We start from the raw sequence: 12458 nt of genomic DNA, 5'->3' as shown, positions 1-12458 counted from the left end.
ACACAGCTTTAAATTAAGGAGAGTGCATCCATTCAACATTTGGCAGCCCTCCAATCACTGGTGGACGTCCCATTCTAACTTCACAGGTTACTTACTGGGCAAATACTGAAGATGTGGATTTCACTCTGGAATCACAAACATCAGATCTGGTATCGGCTTCTCCTCCTCTCACCCTTTGGAGGTATGTAAAAGCCATAACCATAATAGCTTCAGCTGTTTCTATTCATAGAGCGGGGAGGATGGCTCAGGAGCAACGTGCTTGTCTTGAAAGTAAGATAACAGTGAGCAGCATGGGTTCGATACCTAGCCACTCGCTTAGACTCTGGACCCTAGCATGAAGTGTGATATAAAAGCCCAATTTAATTTATTTTTATACAAAGGGAAGAAGGTTTAGCTGCAAAGCTCGAACTGGATTTCTAACATAGGGCTCCCTATAGGGCACCCCTAAAGTAATGTATAGAGCCAACAAAATGAGCAAGGAGACTTGCAGAGTATTTGGTATTTTCCAACTATGAGAGGTCAAGGGTCTCCTAAGGGCACATCACATAGTCGCATTCCAGATTAGGTATTGGATTTAGGGCTCTTTATGGGAACATTTGGTTAACCAGTCAGAGAAAAGCAAAAGGTTCAAGGTCTCATGCTAGATCTCATTTAAAGCTTTATTTAGTTGTATTGTCATTAAAGAATGATATACAGTCTATGATGTTTGCCTTTGCAGTCATGTTATGTTATTGTGATTTATACCACGCACCACTGCCATTTTCATGGTCTCCAGTTGTATCTGAAAAGGAAGGTGAGTTGGGATGGGTTAGTTAGTGGGATTGAGAGGGAAAATCGCAAGAAAACTTTGCTGTGCTGTTGTAGCTTCAGTTTGGAAAAAACTGTCACTGTGTGCTGGTATGTTTTTAGTTGATCGATGTTGTGTGTTGTTTGGTGGGTGGTTGTATACAGGTGTTTTATGTGCGTCTTGAGTGTTGTGGAGAGTTGGTAGAGAGCTTGTAGTTTGCATTGTTTTTGTGGCAAAGGTATGTGTCCTATTTCTTCAGTGTTGGGTGGTGGGTATGCAGAGTATTAGAGAGTTTCTAGTAGGGTAAGTAGGTGGGCATCTTAGTCCTTTTCTGTGCTTTGGGTTGATCCGTTGGGTTGTTCTTATTCTGCTGTTGTTCTCTCTTTAGCTTTGCGAGTTAAATAGCCACAGTTTCCAGAATTTTAGGTGATCTTCTGTTGCTCGTATTTCCTGTGGAAGCGAGTTCCAAAGTCTCACCGCTATGCAGGAGAATGCTGATCCCCAAATTTGTGTTTTGCATATTGCTTCGGTACCTGGCGAATGTCGCTGCTGGACCTTAGTGTTCGTGTTGATTTGTAGATGGAGATTCTCCCCTGTATGAATTTCGCTCCTTGGCCGTGGATTGCTCTGTGTGTTATGCAGAATGTTTTGAAGGACATTCCTTTTTTGACTGATAATCAATGAAGCGTTCTCAGTGCTGGTGTGATGTGTTCTCTCTTAGTGAGTCTGAGGAGTAGTCTTGCTGCTGCATTCTGTATTCGTTGTAGTTTTCCTATAAGGTGTTCTGGCATTCCGATGTAGGTTCTACTGGCATAGTCTATTCTTGACATGACAAGAGAGATGACGGCAAGTGTTCTGTGTGTGAAGGTGAACAAGGGGATTACCCTCTTGATTGTGTAAAATTGGAAGAAGCATTCTCATCATCACAAAGAGCTTGGAAAAGTACAAAGACCAGAAGCTCTTCTTCACAATTCCTCTTTGGGTAGGCATCTTCCTCTTTTCTTCAAGACTTTGTTATGCAAAATAAAGACACAGTCCTTTGGTTTAAATAGGAACTAAGGGGTGAGTTCTACCCTCAGTTCTCAATCACGGGGTTACATTGATTCAAAGTTCGAGCAGTCAATCATAGGGGAGGTCTGCAAAATTCAACTTTTGTGTGGGTTCTTCCCGGGCTCTCTCTCAGGTGTGGATTCAGCCCTTGCATCCCAGACCATTTTCTCCAACAGGTCATACCTGTTCTCTGGCACCTGCAGCCATTGCTCTCTGAGGCAGCCAATAGCCATGATAAATGGCAAAATCAGTATCCCATTTATTCTCTTGTAGTAAACACTGCCTAGCTGCTGGACTTGATCCTGAAAGTATGCAGGGCTGTAGGGGCAATGCTGGGTACATGAGGATGTACCCCACTATAAACCTTTGCAAAGGATACCACAATCCAGTGCACCAAAACACACAGGTGTGCAAGAAAACGTGCACAGGGAACAGAGTGTCATTCAGACATCTTAACCCCGATGTGCCTATGGCCCCTCGTGGGAACATTTGGGATTAGCATCCCCGAAGAGGCATTTAATGAGGAAATACAAGGAGAAAAGGTTGGTAAACCAGTCAGGAAAACTGAGACATGTGTGCCTTGCACCAGAGGTACAGTTTAGGGCTTCCAGCCACATAGTCTACAGCCATCCATTTGACTAGTTTATAATCATTTAAAACACTCAATATATGCCATAATTCTACTTGATAATCCTATTGTGTTCAGTCCGCCTCGCTATTGAGTTTGCAGTGCTGGCAAACAGGCTCTAAAAATAATCTCTATAGACAACAGGCAACAGTATGGTCCATGCAGACATAGTGACTGAATTTCAAAAGTAACCATTAAAGTATATGGCAGACATGTGTCATATGGCTTGTCGGTTTTACTTGTGTATCTATGCAGTGAAGATTTGTATTACCCAAATACAGCCATCGCGCAACTTCAGAACGCATATTCTAATAGGGGAAGAAAACCAGAGAAATATACGAAGAAGATGCTGTCAAAGAAAAGGAGGAAAGAAGGAACAGTCAAAGAAACCCAGAATGATTGATGGATCAACTAGCCATTCATGACAGTCAGAATGGACACAGACATGAGAAAGATACACTTTCAGCCTTTACAAAATTCAACACCACTCAATATTCCAAAGCATGACTCCGGAATCTCAAGACTTTAACACTTAGCAACATTTTTCAAACGTAGCTGATCTCCTCTCCATAGTGTTTTTCATGTATTGAACTTGCTGCATCTAGTAGGCAGCATGGTGTCTCCACAAGTCCACTTTAATAGCATTGTTACTTTGTTCTTTCAGAACATCTGGTTTCTTTTACGTCCCAGAGGAAGTAGTTGTACTCCATCCATGGTTATGTCAGATTTGCATGACTTTTTCACCTTGAAAAGCTTTCTGTCTCACTTCTTTACCAGGGCTCATATCAAGAAAGACATGGATTGGGCAACTTTTCCAAATACAGAGGCGTTTTTTTAATCCTTGTGAGAGTGCTAAGTCACACACAAAAAATCAGTGGCTGGTCCTTTTGTTAATAAATGGGTCAGTCTGCTTGGGTCTCCTGCCACATGGAGACCATGTTAAATCTGCTCTTCTTATGTTGTATTCGACAGTTGTGCCTCGACTGCAACCTACATTTGTGTAAGTTGGTTGTAAAGTGACAGCAGAAAAGTAATACATTATGCTAGCAGAGCTTGGCTGCAGACTATTTAACACAAAATGTAACAGAAGGAGAAACCTGACAGCATGAGAAAATATTCAAAAATCCCACTAGGTATTACCTCTACGTAGAAGGACTTCAGCTCGGTCAGGTTCTGGAACAAGCTCAGCACTGAAGTGTCTACTTTGGTTTGTTTTTGCAACACTTCTTCTGCAGAGAGACGCACTGGATGGGGCTCCTGTGTTACAATTTTTGGAAACAGAAAGTTAAAAACCTTTACTTATGTCGCTGTACAAATTGTGACTCATCGCTTTCTTAGCTTCAGTAGTAACAGAGATAATTAATGGCTGGAAAGAGGCAAAATAAATTGATGTTTATATGGCTCATTCAATAGTACACAAGGGCAGGTGGAAAAAACATGCATGTCCAACTCAGGTGCTTATAGTATGAAGTCAGGGAGGTATTGTTCAGGCTATTCAACATTTCTGTGACACAACGCTTTTGTGCCACGTTAGGCTATGCCTGGTAAACAAAAACCTATAAGAACCGGTTTGAGAAAAAAAGAAATTAAATAAATTACATCATTACATGACTAATAAAAACATGCTGGTGAGTGAGGGGGAGGATCAGAGACAAGACTGACATAAAAAAAGCTTGCAGTGATTAGGCTGTTCCTAATAAAACAACAGTTACTAATAGTAGTTTTACAATGGTAGCGGGCGCCCCTCTCTCGCAAGAACAGACATGATAACCTGTTCAGTGGTTATTAACCACTTGAGAGTTCGCAGCCACTGCTTTTACTCACTGTGCCTTTCACAGATGGGAAATATCCATTTGCATATCAGTCTTTGTCCCGCCCAGGGGCAGTCCAGCACCGAAATACAATGGCAATTCCAATCTGAACGAGAGTACCACCAGCAACCCCATACACGTGTTTCACCCTTGTTGGGGATCATCAGTGAGGTGAAGCTGATGCCTCTCTAAGCACAGTGAGAGGGAGACCACGTCTGGTTGCCCCCAGGAGACCTAGGGTTACCAATCCCAGGTTCCTTAAAAAATAGTTTTACAATGGTAGCGGGCGCCCCTCTCTCGCAAGAACAGACATGATAACCTGTTCAGTGGTTATTAACCACTTGAGAGTTCGCAGCCACTGCTTTTACTCACTGTGCCTTTCACAGATGGGAAATATCCATTTGCATATCAGTCTTTGTCCCGCCCAGGGGCAGTCCAGCACCGAAATACAATGGCAATTCCAATCTGAACGAGAGTACCACCAGCAACCCCATACACGTTTTTCACCCTTGTTGGGGATCATCAGTGAGGTGAAGCTGATGCCTCTCTAAGCACAGTGAGAGGGAGACCACGTCTGGTTGACCCCAGGAGACCTAGGGTTACCAATCCCAGGTTCCTTAAAAAATAGTTTTACAATGGTAGCGGGCGCCCCTCTCTCGCAAGAACAGACATGATAACCTGTTCAGTGGTTATTAACCACTTGAGAGTTCGCAGCCACTGCTTTTACTTACTGTGCCTTTCACAGATGGGAAATATCCATTTGCATATCAGTCTTTGTCCCGCCCGCCAGTGGCTGCGAACTCTCAAGTGGTTAATAACCACTGAACAGGTTATCATGTCTGTTCTTGCGAGAGAGGGGCGCCCGCTACCTTTGTAAAACTATTTTTTAAGGAACCTGGGATTGGTAACCCTAGGTCTCCTGGGGGCAACCAGACGTGGTCTCCCTCTCACTGTGCTTAGAGAGGCATCAGCTTCACCTCACTGATGATCCCCAACAAGGGTGAAACACGTGTATGGGGTTGCTGGTGGTACTCTCGTTCAGATTGGAATTGCCATTGTATTTCGGTGCTGGACTGCCCCTGGGCAGGACAAAGACTGATATGCAAATGGATATTTCCCATCTGTGAAAGGCACAGTGAGTAAAAGCAGTGGCTGCGAACTCTCAAGTGGTTAATAACCACTGAACAGGTTATCATGTCTGTTCTTGCGAGAGAGGGGCGCCCGCTACCTTTGTAAAACTATTTTTTAAGGAACCTGGGATTGGTAACCCTAGGTCTCCTGGGGGCAACCAGACGTGGTCTCCCTCTCACTGTGCTTAGAGAGGCATCAGCTTCACCTCACTGATGATCCCCAACAAGGGTGAAACACGTGTATGGGGTTGCTGGTGGTACTCTCGTTCAGATTGGAATTGCCATTGTATTTCGGTGCTGGACTGCCCCTGGGCAGGACAAAGACTGATATGCAAATGGATATTTCCCATCTGTGAAAGGCACAGTGAGTAAAAGCAGTGGCTGCGAACTCTCAAGTGGTTAATAACCACTGAACAGGTTATCATGTCTGTTCTTGCGAGAGAGGGGCGCCCGCTACCTTTGTAAAACTATTTTTTAAGGAACCTGGGATTGGTAACCCTAGGTCTCCTGGGGGCAACCAGACGTGGTCTCCCTCTCACTGTGCTTAGAGAGGCATCAGCTTCACCTCACTGATGATCCCCAACAAGGGTGAAACACGTGTATGGGGTTGCTGGTGGTACTCTCGTTCAGATTGGAATTGCCATTGTATTTCGGTGCTGGACTGCCCCTGGGCAGGACAAAGACTGATATGCAAATGGATATTTCCCATCTGTGAAAGGCACAGTGAGTAAAAGCAGTGGCTGCGAACTCTCAAGTGGTTAATAACCACTGAACAGGTTATCATGTCTGTTCTTGCGAGAGAGGGGCGCCCGCTACCTTTGTAAAACTATTTTTTAAGGAACCTGGGATTGGTAACCCTAGGTCTCCTGGGGGCAACCAGACGTGGTCTCCCTCTCACTGTGCTTAGAGAGGCATCAGCTTCACCTCACTGATGATCCCCAACAAGGGTGAAACACGTGTATGGGGTTGCTGGTGGTACTCTCGTTCAGATTGGAATTGCCATTGTATTTCGGTGCTGGACTGCCCCTGGGCAGGACAAAGACTGATATGCAAATGGATATTTCCCATCTGTGAAAGGCACAGTGAGTAAAAGCAGTGGCTGCGAACTCTCAAGTGGTTAATAACCACTGAACAGGTTATCATGTCTGTTCTTGCGAGAGAGGGGCGCCCGCTACCTTTGTAAAAAAAAAAAAAAAAGTTACTAATAGTAGCCCTGGCAGTCTTAGACCAAGGGTCTGCACATGTGCCTCTCCTGATCTCTTGTTCTACATACAACTCCTATGACACCTCACCACTGACTATGCTGGCCAGGGTGATGGGAGTTTTAGTCCAAAACATCTGGAGAACTAAACGCTGAACATCCCAGTCTTAGACTATACGTTCTACTATGTTAACAACTTCATGGTTACTATTGACATCACCTTTGTGAGGATGCAGAACAAAAACTTTTCTAAAAGGGTAACATTCATGCCTGTATAAAGGCCCACTCATTTCATTCACTATCAGACATGCTTCCCAATGTGATAACAAAGCTCCACGATTCTAAACATTTAATGGAATATGATTCTTGAGGGACAATGTGTGGGTGCTGGAAATATGAAGGCCCCTATGCACTGGTGGTATTGGAGGTATTGGAGAGTGGCAGAGCAGTCAGGGCAACCTCTCAGGAAGGGGTAGCAGCAGGCTGACACAAAGGTACAATTAGCCCACACACATACACAGAAATGACACCATACTAATATAATGAAAATTATATACATTTATTATGTTACACATATCCAACTCTTAGTTCAACTAAGTATTTCAGCAAGTAATACAATGTATAAAAATACACAGTATCATATATAAATAGTAAAGTTAGTTAGGAAATTCCGCACTCCTATACTTAATAATTGGTCCACTATCTAAAGATAGGCACAACAAAATAGTGACCAGGCTGGAAGGTAAAGGGGGTCAGACTTTATGAACACACAGTTAAAAATACCCAGTAACCGCACAAAGACAGTAGGTTGTCCTAAAAGACACAACCCACCCTTATATTAGATTGTAGGTCCACTACCTGGTGGTAGGCACAAAACACAAAGACAAGGAGTGGGAAGAAAAGGGAACCAGGCTTTTAAACAGACTGTAAAAATAGTCACAATAAGAACCGTAACTGTAGGCCAACACATACAAATCACAGTATTTCTCTGGATCTAAGGCATAGTATCTGGAAAACAGAATACAGTCCAAGACATGGCTAGAGGGTGGAAAACAATTCTGAAACACAGCCAGAGGTCACCAGATACATTTAAGCAACAGTTACCAATGCAAAATATGTCATCTAAAAATAGTTAGTGTTAATAGAAATAGACAAAGCACAAACATGTATTCACATAGAGAAGTGGAGAGCATGAATTTTAAATCACATTAAGGTCACTGATAAATACTAACAGTCTAGTTCTTGGCCTAGAATTCCCTGAATTGCAAAGGAGAAGGTGAGTAGGGAACAGCGGCCGCAATTAGCCCCCGCCCACCAGTCTCACCTGGGTGTTCACTGCCCTGCAGGAGCAAGATTAGAGGAATTAGCCGGCAGTGACTTTGCCATGGAGAGCCTAAAACCAGCTTCAAAATAGTGAGTGTGTAGTGGTGGCGTAGAGATTTCAGGCACTGAGTGAGAATTAAAGATGAAACTACTACACACGATGGGGGATCGGGGCCCTGCCGCAGCATAGCAGGTGTTCGGTTACCAGTCAATTGGTCGAAAACATTTGGTCGACAGGACAATTGGTCGACACCATTTGGTCGAATGCCAAATGGTCGAATTTTTTTTTTTTTTTTTACCCCCTTTTTTTTTGGGGGGGTCCCCCCCTAACCCCCTTTTTTTCCTTTTTTTTTCTTTCCCCACACGAAAACTCACAAAAAATATATATAAATTAAAAAAAAAAAATTCGACCATTTGGCATTCGACCAAATGGTGTCGACCAAATTGCAGTCGACCAATTGACAGGACACCCAGGTGTTCTTGGGGGTATCAGCAGTTAAGTCACTGCTGCATCAATGCCTATGGTTGTGGAAGTCCAGAGTCTCAGTTTATTTTATGATGGCAGATGCAGGCCTGCCACAAGAGGAGCGCCGGGGAGAGACCTCTTCGTCTCCCGGTGGCACCTATTTCTCCTTTCCGGCTTGCGCATGTGCGCTGGGTCCCACCGTGCAAGGTCACGACAGCTGCCGTGATCTCGCGAGGCTGGTCCCCACATACGTCCTTTTGTTGAGCAGCTTGGTCCTACTCCATCACAAAGTCCCGGGACCTGGTGGGTCTTTTCTTTCGCTGAGGACGACTCTCCACAGCCGATGATCTCGGAGTTGTGAACTCTGCTTCTCTTGCTCTTTCTTGGACCTGTGGCGACATGACACTCTCACTGTGCTGCTCTCTTTCTCCTTATGTGGTATCTCTGTTGACACCCTCTTCTTGATTTTCCTCCACACTGTTCTCTGTCTCTACTGTCTCTTGCTCTCTGTATGGTTCTTGATCTTCTCTTGGTTCCTCTCCAGATTGTTCTCTCTTTCCGGGTGTGCGTCTCTTGAACACAGCGACCCTCTCTAGATTGCACCTTTTCCCATCTCGGGTGTAGATGTTGTTTGTTCCCTTTCTTGCCACCTCTACAGGTTGACTGTGCTTGGATCCCGTTACTTGATCTTTATGTGGCAGTCTTATTTTCACTATGTCCCCTTCTTTGACTTCTGTTTCTTACGGCTGCCCTTCGACTGGCGCTCTGCGCTTTAATTCGGCCTTTGTTCTTTTGTATTCTCCAGATCACATCCTTCATATTTACAGCATCATCCTGCCTCACTCTGGATAGCCACACTGATACCAAGGTGGAAGCAGCTCTCCTCCCCCTCAGCAGTTGGAAAGGCGACATGTTGGTGATCGCGTTCGGGGTCAAGCGGTGACATGCTATTGCCTCCTTGGTTGTCTTGTAGGGATCCTTCCCTGTAGTTGCAGCGAGTTGTAGGGCTCCTTTTATAAACCTATTGGTCCTCTCCACTAATCTATTTGCCTGTCCGTGATAGAGGCTGACTCCGATTTGCCTGATGTTGTGCTTTTGTAAAAACTCTTCCATTTCTCTCAACACTAGCTGGACACCATTGTCTGTTACTATTTCTTTGGGCAATCCATCCCTCTGGAAGATTGCATTCAAAACTTCAATAACTGTGGTTGTGGTGATGTTGGGTACAAATTCTGCCTCCACCCATTTCAACAGATTGTCTACTATGATTACCCCATACTTGTGATCAGGCTCCATGGTATCCAACGGACCGATAAAGTCCATGCCTGGTTTGTGCCATACACCTTCCGGAATCTCTGTGAGGATCACAGGTGCTTGCAGCACTTTGAGCCGTTTGTCACTGTACAGGCACTCATGGCCCCTTTTGATCATTACTTTGATGTCCTGATCTATGCACGTCCACCAGTATGCCTCTCACACTCTTCACCTAGTCATATTGCTGCCCAGATGTCCCGAGTGTACGCTGCACAAAATTACTATCCAGATTCCTGTTGGCGGTATTACTTCATCCCCTCTCATCACCATCCCGTTGGCTTCAAAAATATCTTCATTCACTTTCCAGTATGGTCACAATCCTTCAGGAATGGCTCTTTCACTGAGCCACCCATTCTGGGCCCACATGGCCACTTTCCTCAAGGACACATCTTTTTCTAGTTCCTCATTCCAGTAATTCATACTAATTTCCAGGAATTCCTGGCTCCTTAGTTCACCCACAGATGCTACTATGCATTAGTCTTGGAGAAATGTGGTGGCAGTACTCCTCTGCTCTATCAACCGCGACATGCAGTCTGCCTGTGCATTTCTTCACCCTGATTTCATAGGTGTATTCTGCAGTTTGGCTGCTATCCGTGCCAGTCTCGTGTTGCAGTCTTCGTGCCTCCTGGATTTAGCATGTGGGCTAGAGGTCTGTGCTCGGTGATCAACCGAAAGTTTGTGCCCTATATACATTTTGAATTACTTCACGGCCCAGGCGCAGGCAAGCATCGCCTTTTCTACACTGGAATAATTATTTTCCGCCTCAGAGTGCTTTGGACGCAAACGCAACTATTTGTTCAACGCCACCTTTCTTCTGGGTGAGCATAGCTCCCAAACCATAGGCGTATGCATCCATGGTGATGTACGTTTTCAATGCTGGATTAAATGGCTTCAGGCACGGGGCATTGATTATTCTCATTTTGACTTATTCAAAAGCAGCCTTTTGTTCTTGGCACCACAGATACTCTGCCCCTTTCCTCGGTAATTCTCTCAACATGGCCGTAGTCTCAGAGAAGCTTGGTACAAATTCTGCAGAGTACTCTGCCAGTCCAAAAAAGGATCACAGCTTATCCTTTGACTTTGGGGCTGGGGTCCTTGACTATGGCCTGCAAGAGGTTCTTCTTGGGACTGACACCATCCCTCGAGATCCTGTATCCCAGATATTTCACATGTCTGGCTTTTATTACACACTTTTCATACCTCAGGCGCACTGTTGCTCCTTGTAGCTCATCAAGTACCGTCCTCAATACTCTGTCATGCGTTGCAACATCTTCCATGTAGATGAGAATGCCATCCTGAAACTACGACACATTCCCCACATTGCGCAACAGAGAGTCCATCATCCTTTGGAATGCTGAGGCAGCAGATGACAACCCAAATGGCATTCAAGTGTACTGATAAGTGCCAAAGGGTGTGATGAATGATGTGAGCGGTCTTGACTGCTTGTGCAGGCTTATTTGGTGGTAAGCGTCACAAATATTTAGCTTTGAAAAGTATTTTGCTTCCTTCATCAAAGGGGACTGACTTAGTTTACTGAACTACTGGATTTTTCACTTTACTAAGTGCCAAAGGGTGTGATGAATGATGTGAGCGGTCTTGACTGCTTGTGCAGGCTTATCTGGTGGTAAGCGTCACAAATATTTAGCTTTGAAAAGTATTTTGCTTCCTTCATCAAAGGGGACTGACTTAGTTTACTGAACTACTGGATTTTTCAAACCCTACAACTGTTTCATGATCCTTTCCCTAATGGATTACCTTTTGGCTTTTCCGAACTGGATATTGACTACCTTGTTGATGACCTTGCTTTCCTCATGGATTTCTACATTGGATTCTCCTTCGGTTGTGACATTTTTGTTCTACTTGGATACTGGAACACTACTTTTTGTGCAACGTGGATCCCTGGACCTTGACTTTTGATCACATGGACCCTTTACTTTGTCCCGTAGTTTGCGCTATCATTCCATCCGGGAGGTTGCCTTCATCCCTTAGTTTGCGCCCTTGTTTCATCCAGGAGGTTGCCTGCTGCAATGGAATCCCCCTTGTATCCTGTTTTCAACCTTCTTGGCTTCTTCCCAATGTACCAACGCAGGTAATCATGCGCAAGGCTGGTCTGCTTTGTTGTTCAGTATCCCTACTGTGTCTAACCTTCTTTTGTCTCTTTGTTCACAGCTGACGTGTTCCGAGTGTCTTTCCTGTGTTTTCACCTTTTACTTCATCGGTTGGTCAGGGGAGTAATCTTCTTTTACCCTGACCGGCACATGAAAGAGAAGGCCCTATAGTACACCTGGGACTGATCGCTACAATGGGCAACCCAAAACCATATACTCAAAATAAGCCGAAAAAGGTTGCAATTGCGAGGGGGCTTGAGTAAAGTCCTGCTGACTACCAAAAGAAGCACAGTGATCCAAAAACAGAAATAGCGGAAAACACAAAACGTTTAAGGGCCAATAAAAAGGGGCCCTAGTATCCATAAAAGGGAAATTATGTCCTCACAATTACTGTGTGTTAAAGCACTTTAACGAGCAAGTACATTTCAAAGAAAGACAGACACTCAAGCGTGAATTTACACATGTGCTTGTTGGCAGCAACTGAGAAGAACGGATGCCCTTACAGAGTTAAATCAATTCCCATTGACATTTTATTGAATTGTATCCAGAATGTAGTAGGTACAGCTGTCCAAAACAAATGTTACCTCTTATCATCAATTCCAAGTATAAACTGCTAAACTGTAAGCTGAATTGGCACCCG

At 44.4% G+C, this 12458-nt stretch overlaps 1 protein-coding gene across 3 annotated transcripts in view; it reads right to left on the bottom strand.

Annotated features, from left to right (window-relative positions):
* The window catches only part of NBEAL1 (neurobeachin like 1), a 2018929-nt gene that overhangs the window by 194828 nt on the left and 1811643 nt on the right, over nucleotides 1-12458 (bottom strand). For all 3 annotated transcript variants that reach the window (XM_069615520.1, XM_069615521.1, XM_069615522.1), the window contains one exon: nucleotides 3606-3722. In XM_069615520.1, the coding sequence (XP_069471621.1) occupies nucleotides 3606-3722 (117 nt within the window). The remainder of the gene's footprint in view (nucleotides 1-3605; nucleotides 3723-12458) is intronic.

The sequence above is a fragment of the Ambystoma mexicanum genome, chromosome 9 (assembly GCF_040938575.1).
Source record: "Ambystoma mexicanum isolate Mex_15411 chromosome 9, UKY_AmexF1_1, whole genome shotgun sequence".
Lineage (NCBI taxonomy): Eukaryota > Metazoa > Chordata > Amphibia > Caudata > Ambystomatidae > Ambystoma > Ambystoma mexicanum.
The sequence above is the reverse complement of the archived record's forward strand: the minus strand, read 5'-3'. Positions and strand labels throughout refer to the sequence as shown.